The 18,368-nt window shown below is 39.5% G+C and overlaps 2 protein-coding genes across 2 annotated transcripts; one reads left to right on the top strand and one right to left on the bottom strand.

Moving 5' to 3' along the window:
- The first annotated feature begins 461 nt into the window (after positions 1-461).
- apoob (apolipoprotein O, b) lies at positions 462-10,891 on the top strand. Its single transcript, XM_072378034.1, has 9 exons — positions 462-522; positions 849-959; positions 2,016-2,138; positions 2,635-2,667; positions 3,226-3,280; positions 4,014-4,109; positions 4,495-4,586; positions 7,719-7,808; positions 9,127-10,891. Exons 1-9 carry the CDS (start codon positions 499-501, stop codon positions 9,178-9,180), a joined length of 678 nt encoding a protein of 225 aa, XP_072234135.1. The 5' UTR covers positions 462-498; the 3' UTR covers positions 9,181-10,891.
- Positions 10,892-13,676: 2,785 nt separating this feature from the next.
- On the bottom strand, positions 13,677-17,166 carry LOC140284552 (diamine acetyltransferase 1-like). The gene is made up of 6 exons (XM_072378436.1): positions 16,904-17,166; positions 15,980-16,031; positions 15,810-15,890; positions 14,898-14,999; positions 14,765-14,805; positions 13,677-14,119 (listed from the first exon to the last, which is right to left on the bottom strand). Exons 1-6 carry the CDS (start codon positions 16,964-16,966, stop codon positions 13,943-13,945), a joined length of 516 nt encoding a protein of 171 aa, XP_072234537.1. The 5' UTR covers positions 16,967-17,166; the 3' UTR covers positions 13,677-13,942.
- Between the last annotated feature and the right edge of the window lie 1,202 nt (positions 17,167-18,368).

The following is an 18,368-nucleotide window of genomic DNA, read 5'->3' as shown; positions in this document are numbered from 1 at the left end:
TCTCTGCTACACCTTTCCAACTGTTTTTTTGTTTGTTATGTTTGTTTAATCTATCTATAACACTAACATCCTAAAACAACATGTAATACTTCAGAAATTATATTTATCTCCAGAGATTAATAAAGCGCAATTAAATTGAATTAACGATGGTTACTGGTAGATATAAAAACCAAAGGTTCATTTAGTCAGAGAGATGAAGTGTCCCAAAAAAAAGCCCCATTACTTTTTGTTTTCCACTAGTTTGTACTAATTTAATTTGCTTTGAAGTGTTTATTTCTCCCCAGAGACGCCCTGTCTTGAGTTAATTAAATCTATTATCCCACATGTTAGGAATACATTTCAATAGCAATTATCTTTAAAACTCGTTTCGACGAGAGTATATACGAAATATGTTAATTTGCATTTCTACACGTATCTGTTACGTCATGTTTCGTTTTGAATAGAATGCGCAAGCGCCTTCTTCCTCCAGCTCGCCGTAGAAAAGCGAAAGTCGTCTGAATGAATATGTCATATGTGAAGCTGGTAACTATTTTGAACGATATTGGCTTGTTTCGTCATCTTAAACTATTTACACTTCATAGGTTATTTAGTGGAGATAAATGTTTATAACAAAACCTTCATTGTAGAGTTTTTCAACTGTTAATTTAGTCAACAATTCATTTAGCATGTTGCTAGCTGTTACTAGCATCGGTCGCCGTTAACGAGGAGCCGTTGACATTAACAGCGTTGTTGGGTCACTGTCGTGGTGGGATGCGTCTGAATTCGTTTCTGATCATGTAAAAGACAGCAGAGTCATAAATCGTTTTAATTCGTCACTAACCGGTGTATGTCTGTTGGTTGGACTGCAGGTGTCGCTGTGTGCCGCGGCTCCGGGGCTGACGGCCCTGATGAGCAGCTCGGTACTGGCTGCCAGCGAGGGCAAGAAGAAGAACATCCAGCCCGTTCTGAGCATCGATGAGGTGGGTTAATAATGAACTGGCGCGTTGAACATGAGATATGGGGTCATCCACCACTGCTGAGTTTTCCCGAGTGTTTGTTTTGTTTGTGATCCTCGGGAGCTGGTTGACGAACAGGTGTATTTCTGCCAGTCTTGACCTTGTTTGGATAGTGTTTTTATGTATGATAAACGTGTCACTACAGTATAAGTTAACATATGAATGAGATGTAAGTAATTACCACTCGTCAGATATACATTTATATGACTGGAGAAAGGGAATAAATGATAAAAAGTCCGACTCGCATTAACCACACAAAGTCATGAAATAACCACAGAATGGCAGGAAACTGAACAAAAGGAGTCAGAATAGCCACTGAGGCGCAAAGTTATCACAGATTGGGACAAAACATTTATAAAGAGGCAAAAAATAACCATAAGATGGCACAAACTATCCACAAAGAGGGACAAAGTAACCACAAAGGGACACAAAACTGAACAAAGGGAGGCACGAAATAACTTCACTGAGGCACAAACCTAGAAAAAGCGGCACAAAATAACCACAAAGTGACAATAAGCTAAATGAAAAGAGTGTCTGAATAACCACAGAAGCACAAAATGACCACAATAAAATGTTTAAGGACTGTAAAAATCAACTTCTAAAATAGACAAATTGTCCACAACAAGACAGAAAACTAATGTTTTCAGAAGAACTGAACTGAATAGAAATGGACTAAACATATTGTGGCTGAACAAAAAGACGTGGAAAGTGGCAACTATATCTTTTACAACAACAAAAACAAGAACATATCAGACATCCTTATATTGGCTCCCTTTTTGTTTGTGCATCATGTTTTCGTCAAGAACTGTGGGAGGCCTCTTTCATGCTTTATTTGGCAGGACTCAGAGTATGAACCGGTCACATCAGGTCTGCTCTCCTGTGTGCCAAAGAATGTTTGAGGCTCTCAGTGATCAGCTCTGACCTATAAGCTGGTCTAAAACTGAGTCAAAATAAAACCCCAGAAGCACCCATCTTGGAATTTCCAGTTTGTTGGATGCATAACTGTGCTGTTTGTTTCAGCTGCCGTCTCTGTACACGACCCCTGACTCAACGCCGCGGTACGTGGAGCCGGAGGCGGGGCAGCTGGAGCAGAGTGTGGCGTCGCTGAGGAAATGGGCCGAACCGTACACAGACCAGTGTCAGGTGTGTCACCTCAACTCAGGCTGAAGGCCACATCAAAGTCATCTAAACCAAATAGTTCCAACATGTTTAAGATTTGAGTTGATCATTTATCAGAGATCTGAAAAATGACAAGAATGTTACTGATGTTACTGAGATTCCATCTCTGATGAGAGAGTCCAAATAGCCTGTAAATTATGTGGTTAAAACCATAAAGTTTGAGTTTAAGGTAAAAATGTCCTCTGTAGGTGATGGTTGTGGCTTTTCTCTGTAAAGAGAACCCCATCTGGCAGGATTTGACACTTCTCTGGTCTGGTTTTCATCACAGTATAAAATTAGCTATTTTTTATACTAGATTATGAGAAAGAAAATCCTGTTTATTTTAATTTTTACAGATTTGCACAGAAGGTCAAATGCTGAACGTCCTTGAGAGCATGTTTGGCTCGGCTGTAATTTTCCAACACATATTTTTACTGTATGTGTTGTATTTAGTTGTTATTTTTGTGTTCTGTTTATACAGCAAACTGTCCAGGTAGGAGTGGAGAAAGTTGAGGTGAGTCATGATCTGATCTGTGGAAATACGTCCAGATGTGATCTTGAGCAACAGTTCTGCAGGCTTTCTGAAGGTCTTTTCTTTGGACATTGGCTGCTTTTTCACTCATTTTCAGTCTAGTCCTTGTACCTTGTTTATTAAGCCACTTAACACTGACCTATGAATCATTCCAGCAGAAAAAAGGCTCCTAACTCAAGGGATGAACCAGTGTTGTGACACCTAACAGACAACTTAGCAAAAAAGCAGTTTTAAATTGTATCTTTAGGGACTTTAGCAGCCTGTCACAAAGACACATCATTTGCTTCCATTTCTTTAGTTGTATAAACAAAAACAACAGTAACACGGTTTGACAGACAGGAATTTGCTTTTACAAACAAGAAGTGGACTGAAAATCAGTGGCAACAGGTCTTATGGAGGGATGAATCCTCCCCAGAGTCTGTCTAAGAGGTCACAGTCCTGAATGCATTTGGACATTAATATAAAATGAGAATCACTTACTTGATGTCAGATGCAGCCCCTTTAATGTTCTGTCTGCTTCTCGTGATGTTTGGTCCACAGCGAGTGTACAGGACGGTGGAGCCCACCATCAACACATCAGTAACAGCCGTCACCGGTGAGAAAACGCACTCTGTCCAGATGTGTCGCATCGTCTGGTGCACATCTGCATCTGAGAGACAAAACACACAGAAAATTCAAGATGAAGTTCATCTTTTCTGTACATGTGTGAAACCGCAGAATCTGACGAAATATTCGCTTTTATCCTAAAGACAAATATTTAGCTTTCTGTGGATTATTATTGCTGTTTGAATTTTAGTTGTAGGTAATTATGTTCTGTGTAGAATGAACAATTCACTGTTTATCTGATCTGAGTTACTAGTTGGATAAAAGTGCTTTTTAAGGGACATTTGTTTAAAGCAAAAAGCTCATTGTTCAGTTTTTCCTCAGCTCTTGATCTTTTCATATACAATTGGCACAATAATACCTTAAATATTTTGTATTTCCTTAGTGTTGTTTTCTTTCTTCCGTATTACTTAAACCAGCCTGATATGGTTTATCTCTGTAATCAAGTATTCTAATCAATCGACTCAAGATTTGTTGCTAACAGCCTCGCAGGTGATGTTTTTTTATAATTTTCATTAATTGTGTCGACGGTGAGAATAATCCTGTGAATCCAAACTGACAACAAAGTCTCACATTTGATCATCTTCTACCATCGTGTGTTTGGTGCTTTTACCTGATCAGTGAATTGTAGTTTCTAATGAATGAATTTGAACTGAAATGATCCCTTCTTAACACGCCGGGTTTCATTAGTATTGTTCATGCTTTGTTTCTCTCGGACATTCCAGATACGTACCAGTTCCTCAGCGACCCTCCTCCTGACCTCTACCCCAGCGTGGCGGTGGTGGGTTTCTCCGGTTTTCTGGGACTTTTTCTGGCCAAAGGTGATGTGCATTCTCTCAAACTCTACTTAAGCCACAGGCCGCTGATTACAAGTGAGATAAAATAGATTTAAAAGATGTTTCATGCAGAGTAACTTGTAGTCATTCCAGATTAGGACGATCCTTGCAAAGATGTGTTAAAACGGTTTAGAAAGCTGTTTCATTCTGCTATTTTTCACCCTGCTCTGCTATAAAATGTGTTCAGTGTGAGTGATTTCTAACTTTCTTGAATGGCATTGCCCAGTAAACTCTGCATGTCGCACAGCTGCTGTCTCTGTGAGATTAGATATTCAGCCAGTCAATAACATGTGTGATAAAGAGTAGAGGCGACATCCTTTCTGAGCTCCTCTTGACTTTGAACTTTGAAATCTGTTTTTCTGGCTTTCAGGCTCCAGGGTAAAGCGGCTGGTGTTTCCAGTAGGACTCATGGCCCTGACCGCCTCCATGTTTTACCCCCGGCAGGCTGCACACTTGTTCAAGGTGTGTCCTCATATCATACTTCACAGCAGACAAAACATGTCCTGACTGTGTGAGTGAGTCTTTGTGTTAAAAAATGAGTCACATCGCGTCAGATTCTGCTCCAGTTTTAGGCATGAAAGGGAGAAGAGGTTGTCTTCAGTTCTGAAACACCTCATCAGCACATCAAACCTGGTGTTGGGTTTGTTTTTGGACTCTGTTTGACAAATTGTTCACTTATTAGTGGTCTATTTTCCATTTGTTTTAAGCTTGGTTTTAGACTCATTTTGGACATGTACCTGACATGGGTTTGGCTTTGATTTAAAATTCTACAGTTCTGTAATAGTTCAATATTAGTTTTAACTGGTTTTGGATCATTAAGGAGCATTTTTTGTCTCCTTTTGGGCACATTTCTAATGTGGATTTCTGAGAGATTTGGGACTGGTTTTTGACAAATCAACTTGGTTTCGCACCAGTTTCAGACTGGTTTTGTTGTTTGCTCCACAGCTGCTGTGCGCTGGTGTAATTTCAACTACCATATTTTCTGCACCATAAGGTGCACCTAAAAGCCTTAAATTTACACTAAAAACAGCCGTACGCCATATAATCCGGTGCGCCTTATGTGTGCACCGGGTTCCAAAATCTGTCACGGATACCGCCATTTTGGATTTAGCGCAGGGAGCGCCGAGCATTCATGGGGGCATTGAGCCCCCTCCGCATCACTCACCGCTCTCCCTTCGCGCCGCTCACTGCCACGTTCACTTTTGCCGCGCCTCTTCGCTCTCGTACATTGGAAATGAATGGCAACTGGCCACTTCCGTCGCTCGCTTTGCATTTGTTGTGAATCCAGGGTCAGGCGGATCCCAGCCATTCACTCTGAATGGGGCGAAGATTGTATCGAGCTCGTACTTAGCGATTGAATCGTGTCATCATTAATGCTTTTGCCCATAATGTCCCATTGAGGGCCTGTTCTTCAGTCTGAGATGGGTGATGCAGACCGATGTGCAGTTTATAAGTTTATAAGTGAAAAAACGACCAACGATGTTGTCCTTGACCGTCGGCCCATTTCCCGCTGACACAGAGACGTAAAACATGCACTACGTGAGCTGGCAGCGATAAACCAATCAGAGAACATTAGGTTATAATCAGGTGCATCTTATGTACAGAAATGGACCCCATAATTGAGGGTGCGCTTTATAATCAGGTGAGCCTTATAGTGCGCAAAATACGGGTAGTTTTAGACTAGTTTCAGATTCTTTTGGGGAAGGTTTCAAACTGGACTGGTTTTGAACAAATATCTTACACGGTTTTTGTTTTTTTAGTCTTTATCATTATAGTTTTCACTGGTTTTGGACTGGTTGGGGAGCACTTTTTGTCCTGTTTTGGGGGCAAGCTGAGAGGTTTGGGGCTGATCTTAGACAAGTTTATTACATGGTTTTGATCTAGGTTTTTACACCTATTTTAGACTGGTTTTGTTATTTTCTTTTCTCTTCTCTAGTTGTGTAAATTCACCCACTTTTAGACTGGTTTTGGACTTTTAGGAAAGGCTTTAAACTTGGATTTGACAAGATTTGAACTGGTTTTGGGCAAGTTTCTAAATTTCTTTGGGAACTTCGTTTTGACCTGGTTTTGTTCTCGGTGTTTAACTTGTTTGATTTTGGGGATATTTTGTGCATATTTTTACTCCTTTACAGACATACCTTGGTGGTTTAAGTTTTTCTCTAATATTGTGTTGTTGCTTTGTGACATAGCACCATGTAACTTCCTAAAATCACTCATCAGGTGCCCTTTTGAATGCAGGAACATCACTTCTCCCCCTCCTATGCAAAAATACAATTCATCATTAATCTTAAGCTACTGTTAGCTTCCAGCACCCTGTGTTTGACAGATTGAGTGAATATTTTCCAAAATTGCAGTGTTTCTGGTAGGAGTCCCCTTTTTTGTGTTGTTGAGTAACACTTCTTTGTCTTTTAAAAGACTAAAACATTGGAAAACATCCTGATGGCTTATTGGACACAAACAGGTGAAGCGTTTTCGGTTAAATTCTGTTCAGTTTCATTTATATTGCTCCTAATCACAACAAAGGTCATGTTAAAGATACAGTCCAGATCAAACCAAATATAATCCAATAGATTTACATCCAATATTACCATCTTTAGATCAGACTTTAGATTTTTGTCCCTGATTGTTGCTTGACTTGACTTGACCAGAGCAGCTGAGCCTCATTTAACACTAAGAGCTGTTTGTTAGACGTGAAGAATTAGAGGTGTTCATAATCCTCATCTTCTAAATGGGGAAATGACTGTGGCTGCTCTGTGAGCTGGAATTTTCCGATGCATTAAAGGTCTGTCAGTGGAAACACTGACTTGATGGAGATAGAAATCTGTTGTAATATGTTTTAAATATTTTCCCTCTGCTCTGACATGCACTCAGGAAACAGCTGCCGGCCTCTCCACTGTTTGGTTTATTTTATTTTAGGCACAAATTAGCCCTTTTACAAGGAAAAGAAAAGTTGACAGTCAGAGTCTAGCTGGGAATCAAACTCTAACCCTGACATTATAAACTGTATTTGTCCGGCTCTGACCGACCACACAGGCATTAAAACTTTCCAGTTATCACTGTTTGTGTGCGTTTGATCTGTGACTGGCTTCCTTTTAGGAAAGGGTTGTGCTTCCGTGCAGGAAGCCCAGGTTGTGAACTGTGTTTCTAATTCCCTCTCATGGCTGGGTTATTTTATTCTCCCTGTTTCCTTTGCGCACACATGGAGACAGACACACCCCGACACAATCACACCTCAGCTTCTCACATCTGAGGATGTGAAATCCGAGCGGGACGGCGAAATGAACAGTTTGGTTACTGTTAGAAATGAGAAAAACCACTTCCTGAAATCCTTCTATTAATGCTCAGTTACATGTTGATAGACGATCGTCTTTAACAGCTATAAGAAACCACCTCTGTTATTACATCTTTTATGAGTATGTTGCTCCTTCGAATGCTTTACAATAGAAACTAAAAACAGAAGAAAATCCCCAAATTTTACACTAGTATTATTATTATTATCATTATTTTATGATCTTCCATGACAAATGAACCCTAATCAACACCAGCTGCATCTTCTGCCTTCCTTCCTGATGGTTTTTCTCGTGTTTCCACCAGGATGGTCGAGACTCGGTGTACACCTGGACTGAGCAGGGTCGTGTTGCCATAGAGACGCTGTGGAAAGATCCACCATTCGGCAAGAAAAAGGTGAGTCTGGTTCTGCCGGTATTTTGCATGTACAATCCCACTTCCCAAAAAGTTGGGACGCTGTGTCAAATGGACATAAAAACAGAAGGCAATGGTTTCCAAATATCATAAACTAACATTTTATTCATGATGGAACAAAAGTGTTTGAAATGAGACATTTTACTGTTTAATCTGACGGCAGCAAAACACCTCAAAAAAGTTGGGACAGGGGCAACAAAAGGCGGGAAAAGTAAGTGGTGCTAGAAAGAAACAGCTGGAGGAACATGTTGGAACTAGTTAGGTTAATTAGCAAAAGGTTAGTAACAGGGTTGGGTATAAAAAGAGCACCTTAGAGAGGCGGAGGCTTTCAGAAGTAAAGATTTTCTGAGGTTCAACAATCTGTAAAACAACAATCTGAGGAACAATTTCTGAAAAATGTTCCTCAGACTTTGAATATTCCATCATCTATAGAACATAATATCATCAAAAGATTCACAGAATCTGGAGACATCTGTGACCTTCAGGCAGCTCTGCATTAAAAACAGACCTGATTCTGTCCTGGAAATCACTGCATGGGCTCAGGAACACTTCCAGAAGCCATATGTGAACATGATCCAGAAGCACTGCCGTCTTCTCTGGACCAAAGCTCATTTAAAATGAACCGAGGCAAAGTGGAAAACTGTTCTGTGGTCAGATGGATCAAAATCATGGACGCTGCATCCACCAGACTAAAGAGGAGAGGAACCATCCAGCTTGTTATCAGCTCTCAGTTCAAAGTCAGTTCATTAGTGCGTATGGAACTGGAAACCTGCACATCTGGAAAGGCTCCATCAATGCTGGAAGGCCTTGCATATTTCAGCAAGACAATGTTAAACGACATTCTGCATCTATTCCACCAGCATGGCTTCATAGAAGAGTCCGGGTGCTGGACTGACCTGCCTGCAGTCCAGATGTTTCACCACCTCAAAACATTTAAAATACAACAAAGAAGACCCAGGACTGCTGAGCAGCTAGAATCCTCCATCAGACAGGAATGGGACAACACTCCTCTCCCAAAGGTCCAGCAGCTGGTCTCCTCAGTTCCAGATGTTTACAGATGTTGTTAAAAGAAGAGGGGATGCTACACAGTGGGAAACATGGACCTGTCCCAATTTTATTGAGACATATTGCTCACAAAATAGTGAAATGTCTCCCTTTCAACATTTTCTATTGTGCTTAAAATGTCGTTTTTTGAGATTTTGAAATCACTGCGTTCTGTTTTTATTTACATTTTACACAAAGTCCCAACTTTTTAGCAGTTGAGGTTGTATTTGATTAATTGTTTTTCTGACCGTTTTAGTCGAGGAAGCCTGAGAAGAAAGAGCAAACAGAGAGCAGTGAAACAAGCAGCTGAAGAAGACCAGTGACCTGTGACCTGTACGACTCCTCCACATCAGTTCTTTACACAAACCTGCAGAGCTGCAGACATTCCAGGTTGTTTTACATCAACAAACTGCATTATTAAGTTATATTGCAGGAGTTTGGAAACCTTCTGCCTCGACCCGAGTCATTCCTGAACACACAGTCTCTTCTAAGAAGCGGGTTTGCTCATCTTTCTTTGGGTCACTGCTTGGATCTGCTGCTTCTTAGAAATCCACCTCCTCTGTCCTGCTGCTTCTTAGAGATCCGCCTCCTCTGTCCTGCTGCTTCTTAGAGATCCGCCTCCTCTTTCTACAACTTCCAGTTAATGACCTCAGCTCTTCAAGTCTCTGTTTTGTCACAGGTTTAAACAGGTTAAAAATGTCTCTTAACACCCTCATTTTGTGCTTCCTGCTTCAGAGAGATGTGAAACTGTTCAAATTTCCAGTCAGTCTGATCAAACCGTCTTTTTTTAAATTAGTTTATTTCTGTCTTTTAACTTTTGCTTTCTTTCTTTCTTGTTTCTTTGTCTTTCTTTCTTGTTTCTTTGTCTTTCTTTCTTTCGTTTTGATAAAACTAAAACTTTTGAGGGTTCTAACTATTCACAACCAGTTTGAAGATGTCAAGTTGGACTTCTCTGTTATGTTTTGACATTTTCTGGACCATGATTTTGAACAGAATAGACACTAAATGGTGGATTTATCAACATCTAAACATGTGGATTACAAAGAACTTGGGATGATCTTTTCCTGAACATTATATACTAAATCTGCTGCTTGCTCCACTGACCCAGATTATTTCCCTCCAGCAGGTGGCGCTAGGTACTGCTTGACACTTTAAAGAATATGCAAATTTATTGATGTTATGTCAGATTTATATTTATGGTTGCATCATAACTTCAACTAACTCACTGAACAGTGAAATCTCTCTGGTACTGATTAGAAAAACTAGAAATGCATAGATACAGCATTAGTTAGAAGCTGTTGATGCACTTACAGTTTATCTATTTATAGTATTTTCATCCAACAACATGATTTCATGAATATCTGTCACCCTTTGTAGATAAAGATAGAAAAGTAAGTACAGGCTATAGTTTAATCAGTATGAGTCATGTTTTCATACGTCACAGTAAACATCGAGCAGCACCTGTCGGTGGAAGCAGGTTTGAGTTGGTGGAATCTCAGCATCTTACCACTTCCTGATTGTGTTCAAACATCACAAACAACTTTTCAGGAGCAGTTTGGCTCTTAGCAAATCAGGCTGTCATGTCAGAATTATTCAGTTCTTTATGTAAAACTATGTCTAAAATGCAGATTTTAGGTTAAATGGCTCAGCCATGAGATCGTATCTGAACTACATTATAACCAGCGTTTTCTTTCTAGCTTTTAAGATAATTCAGGTCGTTTTTAGATGATTTTCTTTTCTTCTCTTAAAAACTACAGAAAATCCCTTTTTCTGGACACTGTTTCTTCTCTCTGTGTTGAAGGAGTGACTGTAGAAACCAGCCTGAATCTCAACAGTGTTTCATGTTTCCACTGAAGGGGGGGGGGGCACTGGTGAGATCTAACATCTCAAAGAGCTTCACTCACTATTAAAGGGTCCAAATATTGTATTCATTGTGTTCAATTAAATAACTGATTGTTGTTTGTCCACATCCTGTAATACACTGTATAAACTGTGCCATTAAAGCTTTTATTTAACACTCATGATGCAGTACTTTGTCTGATGTTCAGTTATATTTAGGTGTCACAGAAAAATGTCTTTATGGTGCTACTTTAAAAAGTGTTGATGGATTTATAAAGGTTAAAATTATATTTCCTTTGTTGATGTTTCAGACTGTTCTTGATCATTTATTTGTACTGTACGATGTTTGGGGACTTCAGGTCCTTGTCTGAGCTCTTGCAGCTGTGCACAAGCCCAAATTTACAGCATATTTGAAAAGATCCAGCCCTCATCTCTTTACATTTTCCAGACAAACTTTCTTGTCATCTTTGTGGTCTGAGTAGCAGTTCTCCAGGCTTTCTGAAGGTTTTTCAAAGCTTTTCTTTGGACATTGGCTGCTTTTTCATTCATTTTTATTCCAGTTCTTGTACCTGACCATTTTCAGAGGAATATGTTTGTTTGTTAAGCCACTTAACTCTGACCTATGAATCATTCAAGCAGAAAAAAAGGCTCCTAACTCAAGGGCACATAACAGACAACTTATCAAAGAAGCAGTTTTAAATTGTATCTTTAGGCACTTTGTTACTAGCAGCCTGTCACAAAGACACATCATTTTAATCCCATTTCTTTAGTTGTATAAACAAAAACAACAGTAACACGGTTTGACAGACAGGAATTTGCTTTTATAAACAAGAAGTGGACTGAAAATCAGTGGCAACAGGTCTTATGGAGGGATGAATCCTCCCCAGAGCCGGACCTCAACATTATTGAAGCAGTGTGGGATCATCTGACAGAGAATAGAACAAAAGGCAGCCGACATCCAAAGAAGAGCTTTGGGATGTCCTTCAAGAAGCCTGGAGAACTATTTCTGAAGACTACTTAAAGAAATGACAGAAAGCTTATCTCAGAGGGTTCAGGCTGTGTGAAGAATTTATATTTGCATGTTTTAATATTTAGCTGCACCTATTTATTGTTTTCCTGTAGATATATAAAGAAACGAGTTTGATCAAAACTTTTGCAAAGTATCGTCTGTTTGAAAATAATTTTGAGTATTTTCCATGTTTATTGATATAAGATATAAACATAAATCAATATACGAACCATATTAACTTGTGGCCTGACAGACAGCTTCTCAGCTTATCTACGGAGCAGAAGTTTGAACTTAATGCTTCTCTCAACCTCTGGAAATAGTTTGTATTCTATCCAGCTGTAGTTTTCACTTTTCAAATGCATACAGGAAAAGATACAGACTGGCATCGTCTGAGAAGATCATGTCCTGTTGCTGTTATGAAGGAACCCACTTCCTTACACAGCCACTGCTGCCCAAAGTTCTCAGCGTGGCTCTGAAAACAGACCAAAATTGACCTGAATTCACTCTCAGACTGCGCTGCGAGTTCCTGACTAACTGATGTCTCGTTTCCCCTCTTTTCCACTTTTCCCACCTGGTTTTCATTTGTCCTTCAGCCACGCAGGTCACGTTTCTGCAGACGGAGCGGAAAACATGTAATTACATCAAGTTTATGTGGGTGTCTTTTTACTGATAAAGAGCTCCGACTCACCGATCTCTGCTGATTTGAGGCTCCTTGGTTTTTAAGAAGCCAAAACAGCTGATTCTTGACAAAAAAAAACAAAAAAAACAAGCCTTGTGCAAATTTGAGCCCAGCCCATTCCACACATGAATGTGTTGGGCGTATTCGTGTGACATGTTGCTGTGTGAGCGTTTTTGTTCCTCATTAGCTGCTTAGAAGTAGTCACTTCCCCCATTTCTTTGTGAATAATCAAAGAAAATTCTCAGAAGTACTTTTGGCCGTGCTGTGGGTGTAAAAAACATTTTGTTACAAGCTGCTAATGTGGTGTGCTATTCTATACAAGTGCACGCCCTTTCTGGGCCACAAAATTTGCTCTGAGATGGACTAAAACCTGCATAAACGTAGCTGTATGAGCTATTAGATTATGTTGTATCGCACCAAGACATGCTTTTAATATTATTTCCAACCCATCTGAATATGTTTCAGTTAAATAACTCAAACAGCAAGAGATAAACTGTATAGAAAGACAATTTTTTATGAAGAGGATAAAAAACTACTAATTTTAACGATTCTCATTGAACATATTTTTTGACAGTTAAGAAATATGTTGTGACACACAGAGCAGAGCTTTGTGAGCTTTAGGAAAAGTGCTGTAAATTTCTGTTCTTCAGCCAGATTTAAAGGGCCAAGCCAAGATAAATGACATGCTCCTGAAAAGTACCACATTTAATTTGTTAAGCCACAACAATTTTATTATCTCCGTCTGGAAAAACTCTTGCCACCACCTTGAATTGGTGGTCTGGTAATTGTCTTCATTTATTTACAGATTTCTTTTTCTGTAAAAGGTTTCTGCTGAAAATGGATTCTAAAGTAATTTCCTGGTGTATTTTATTTATTTTTGTACATGCTACAAGGTGTTTGTGTTACTCAGTCTTTTAGGTATTACTTTGTATGTTAACAGCACCTCCTCTTTGGTTTGTTTTCTGTTATGAGGTATGTTAGAAATGCTGCATTACAAATGTGATCAGAAGGTGAATAAGTCTCTAAGTTCACCTGTATGTGACTCTAATATAGACCAGAGTTTAAAATGTGGATCAAATCCACCCCTTGTAATACTGCCTGCTACTCAGGATGAAACCCATGTCATGTCAGAGGCTGAAAATCTGCATTATTATTATAGCCTCCGTAATGCGTTTGATTTATCCAGATAACGTTCATGGTGATGTTTATTAGCATCTGCAGTTATGAAATTTGAAATGTGAGAAATCATAAGATAATTCATCGAATGAGACTAACAGTAATCATGTTGAAAAGCTTTTATTGATTTTACACAACAAAAACACGAGTCAACAAAAGGTTACGATAAACATGAGTCAGACTGACTTACTATTAGACTAAATGAGTGGGAATAACATGCAGAATCATACTGTGATACAAAATTCCCGGTTCAAAAGCTTAACTTTGAACAATCCCCCCTCGACAGAACGGAGAGAAAAGCCGAGACATCTGGTTGGACTCTCGGCTTCACTTCTCTCCCTCTGCTGCTCTGCTCTGCTGGACCTCATGTCATTCCTCAGACCGAGTGGCCATCTTGACGAGGCTTTCCTTGTCAAACCTGAAGAGCCTCCAGCCCTCCTCCTGAGAGAGGTCCTCAGCACCGCGCGACTTGTAGAACTGAACGGACGGCTTGTTGTTCTCCGCCACCACAAACATCATGCCGGTGCAGCGCGTCTTCATCGCCAGCTGGAAGAGGAATGAGTACCAAGTTAAAGAACAATCAATACGCCTACATTTCCCATCATGCAACTGGTCAAGGTCATTATAGGCCAACTTTAGGCTTTTAAGCTCCAGACTTAACAAACAGAGTGAAATAACATGAGAAAACGCAAAAAGAATTACAGGTTTAAACGTTTGATTCGTTTGGTGTAGAACAGATTGCAAAGCAAATAGTAATACTATAACATTAATTAGTATTCCAATCTATACACATATACACCACACAAGCCTTAATAATATTAATAATTATCATTATCATGACACTCTTCAAATTCTTGTGCTTTGATTCTGGCGCAAGTCACGAACAGAAAAGTGAAAACGGAACCATGTTTCTCTTTCATTTATCATCGTTTCTCTCCTTAAAAATGAGTTTAATTTTTTTTTTTTTTTATCTTAATTACCAGGAAATCTTAATTTTGGTTTCACAGAGCCCAAGAATAGATACAAATACAACATGCACATTACATTTTACACACAAAATGACATCAGTAGTTTTAATTTCACAAGCAGAAACAGTACATTACAAAACCAGAAATGTTTAGTGGGATGTAATGTGTGCTTGACCAGCTGCTGCTGGAGCTGAACTTAGTTTCAGTTTGGGAATCTACTCACATCACTGAGGTGTCGCAGGATCCCCGAACCGATGCCCAGCCCTAAAAACAGAGAGAGAAGAGGAAAATATTGAAGCTTGTGACTTATAACGCCTCAGAAAAGCAGTGAATGATGAGCAGATGGTTGAGCCCACCTCTGTACGTGTCCATCACATAGAACTCCTCCAGGTAGAGCTGTTTGCCAACCCAGGGGTCGTAAGTGAAGTAGTACATGGCAAAACCCACCACATTCAGATCTGTGTCGGGGGCACAGCAGTGTTAACTCATCAGATCGACAAAAAAAGGCCCTTTTAGTGTATTTCAAACAACGAAACACGATGAAATATCTGCAGAAAAAGTCAAACTAAACTATCCAGAGCCTACCGATAAGTAAAATACATATTTACTCTATACTGTACAACACTTCTGTGTAAATACTTTAATCATTTAAATGTATATATTATCATATCTATATGTAGACACCATGCACCTGTACTTACTTTTTAAAGGTTTTAAAGTGGCATGTCTGGACTTAAATAGTTCAACTCGATGCAGGTGTGAAGTGTTTGGCCCTGGGCTAATGTAGTTTACACATGTGAAAGAGTTTTACTTTTGACCTACTTCTTCCTGCTTTGATACTGTCGTGTGGAAACTTCCCTCCAGGCTACAGAAGCCTGTACAGTATGTGCTATAATTACTGAGACTGTGCTGTGGACTGTTTCTCAGGCCTTTTTCACGCTGGGACTGTATTTCAGACAATGTATACACTGGGAAACAATGTACACCAGCAGCTAGACATCTGACTCACAGCCAGCTCTGCTTACAACGAAACCGGTAATTCTATAAAAAGAAAGCACACCCCGTGATGCCTTTAAACAGACGTTCTGTCCCTCCAGATGGTAGAAAAACTGCTGCCGTTTGACAACACCCCTCGTGCAGAAAACCACTTAAACCCGCTAATCTGATTAGCTCTGGCCTGATCGAAAGGCTGACATAGAGAGCAGGCTGCTTTAAGCTATGTCAGAGTGTGTTTTTATTCTTAAAGGAGGGGGTGAAATGTGTCACACCTTCACTGCTGTTCTCTCCTTGGATTTCAGCGATGATGCAATGGTAAAACGGGGTGTCACCAAATCCATCCTCAAGGAGATCTACACAGAAGTACAATTTTTGATCAAACACGGGAGGAAGACCAATGGTTGTTTGCGTAAACATGTCGACGGTGTGACGTAACACTCACCCTTTTCCGTCAGTGTCACCTGGTGCTCCATCTCTTCGTATTTTGCAAGTTCCTGGGACAACAAAGAGGGAAATATGTATACATTTACAGCTGGAACGACTATTTCGTTGACCATAACATCAACTGACATCTGATAGCAACAAATCCACAGTTATTCTCGATTGGTAATCAGTTAATATCGAACATGTTTTAGATATAAACGCTGCTTAAAATGAACCCTTCAAGGCACCTGAATACAGAAGCTAAAACTATGGTATATAAAGATAGAAATACTTAATTGGCTTAGCTGATTATTACTAACGATGTTCTGCACAAAATGGTTGCTTATGTGTTTATGTACTGTTACTAAATGAGGGCTGTTACTTGCTACACATGAGGTGACCTTTATAATACCCATATACATGAGAATGTGTGATAAATTACACGTTTAACTTTAGGATATTTGTAATGGGAATGTCTTAACTTTTTTCACCCGTTTAATTGCCATAAAAAAATCAAAAATACTCAGACATAACTGTGTTATTGTGTCAGATCCGTTGTTTATGTCAGGTCATCCGTTATACAACTGTAGCATTGCATCCGGGTCAGCCTTGATAAGCACATAAGCTCGCCGTCAGACCGACCATATTTGGAGAAGAGCAAGTCGAAGTGGTCATGTGTCGTCTGGCTGAAAACTAGGGCCACCAGCTGATCTCATACTCGGATATCCACCGGATACCCTCCATTCCCCTGATTTGCCTCCATCACCCGGTGCTCAACACATCTGACGTCAGCCGTTATCGACAGCGAAACTATGTTAGCCGAAGCATCAGTTAGCCAAAAAGTTTAACGATGACTCCACACTAACGGTCACGTTGAATCCCTGTTGCGTGAGGTGATGCTAAAGGAATTTCTGATAGAAATGTTGATTTTCTTCGAGCCTACCTTCACCAGTCGTAATATATCCGGGACGTCCTTGGATTCCGCTTTTCGTAATTTATACTCCATTTTCTTCTTTTACTCTTTTTTCCTTTCGTTAGAAGTCCTCTGTATGTGAAGTGGAAGATTAGAAGTTTCTTCATTCGCTTCAGAGTGGCTTTTCCCCCACAGTCAGCCTCTGGTCAGGACGCTTTTGTCGAGACAAGAACATCCAGTACAAGTTACCCTCGGCTGGGTTGCTGCCGTTCAACTAACCTCTTTTGTTTACATCGGGTATATATATACCCGCTTGGCACTCGAAAGCTATTGGCCAGTTGGCACAGCGCTCAGATTTCTGACCAATCAGCGTCACACTTCGGCTTCTTTTCATCCTATCAGCACACAAGGAGGAGACATTGGGATGTTTGTTTTGGACAGTTAAGACAAAAAAATTGATGTATTTTCTACTTTAAATAAAAGCAACTATTATTCTATAAAATCATTGAGAAGAAAATTTTGCATTTTTGCTAGATTGAAAATGCAACTGTTTATTGTAAATTAGTGTATAACATGAATTTAGTCCTTAAACTGCACTGGAAAGACTCCTCAGAGGCAGAAGTAATTGTTACTGCCTTGATAGCTACACGAGTGGAATTTTCCACCACTCATATACAGCATATCATTGTGGGATTGACTGTACATCCCTCTCAGACAGTGGTGGGAATAATGGATAATGAAACAATGCCTCTCTGTATGTGGAAGAGGTAAAAAGATCTCACAGTGCTCAAACAAGGAAGAAGATATAGAGACTAAAGAGAACATGTGGTTACAGAACAGCCCAGCTGCCTTGTGTCGTCCGCTTTGTGATCATGAGGTGTTTTTAACCCTTTTATCTGGTTTGTAACTGTGGTTGTTTTTGCCTCCTTGTGGTCATTTTTGCATCTCTGTTCTCTGGAGAAACATTTAATAGCATAATGTCTTTTCAATTTTTTTGCTTATTATGACTTTTACAGTCCAAGTTCCTGCCAAATGACTCAGGGAAAGCTATTTGTTTCCACATATTTGAATGTTTCCTGTAGAATTTGGGGGAGAGTCGGTTAAGCTAAAAATATCAGAGAGTTTCATTGGATGCAAAATCAGTTGCAGAATGAAACATCAGCAATTCAAAAAAAAAATTTTAGACATGAAAAACCACATTGTTAAAGATATCAACAATACAAATGTTTTTATTGTTGAGCTACTGGTAGAGGTCATGTGAAGTGTAAGGAATTTAAGAAGTCTGAGGCAGATAAAGTTTGGGGAAAAAAAGACACCACACTTATACTATCCTTTAGGATCTCGATTATGTTATTTAATCCCAAACACAATAAGAAAATGAGCCACCTAATGTTAATCTTTGACATATTCAACTTTAACTTTCTGAAAAAAATCTCAAATTCCTGTATTTGACCTTTTTAACCACATAATAAACTTATTATAATTTATGAAACGC

Source organism: Leuresthes tenuis, unplaced genomic scaffold (assembly GCF_036924035.1).
Source record: "Leuresthes tenuis unplaced genomic scaffold, fLeuTen1.0.hap1 SCAF_24, whole genome shotgun sequence".
NCBI classification, from domain to species: domain Eukaryota; kingdom Metazoa; phylum Chordata; class Actinopteri; order Atheriniformes; family Atherinopsidae; genus Leuresthes; species Leuresthes tenuis.
This window is presented reverse-complemented; position numbering and strand designations above follow the sequence as displayed.

Bases quoted from the DNA above. Each gene is read 5' to 3' on its own strand.
- apoob (XM_072378034.1), top strand. From the start codon at position 499: ATGAATATGTCATATGTGAAGCTG. The intron at 2,668-3,225 runs GTGAGTCATGAT...TTTGGTCCACAG, and splicing joins TAGGAGTGGAGAAAGTTGAG to CGAGTGTACAGGACGGTGGA. The intron at 3,281-4,013 runs GTGAGAAAACGC...CGGACATTCCAG, and splicing joins ATCAGTAACAGCCGTCACCG to ATACGTACCAGTTCCTCAGC.
- LOC140284552 (XM_072378436.1), bottom strand. From the start codon at position 16,966: ATGGAGTATAAATTACGAAAAGCGGAATCCAAGGACGTCCCGGATATA. The intron at 16,032-16,903 runs GTAGGCTCGAAG...TTGTTGTCCCAG, and splicing joins ATATATTACGACTGGTGAAG to GAACTTGCAAAATACGAAGA. The intron at 14,806-14,897 runs GTGGGCTCAACC...CTCTGTTTTTAG, and splicing joins TGTGATGGACACGTACAGAG to GGCTGGGCATCGGTTCGGGG.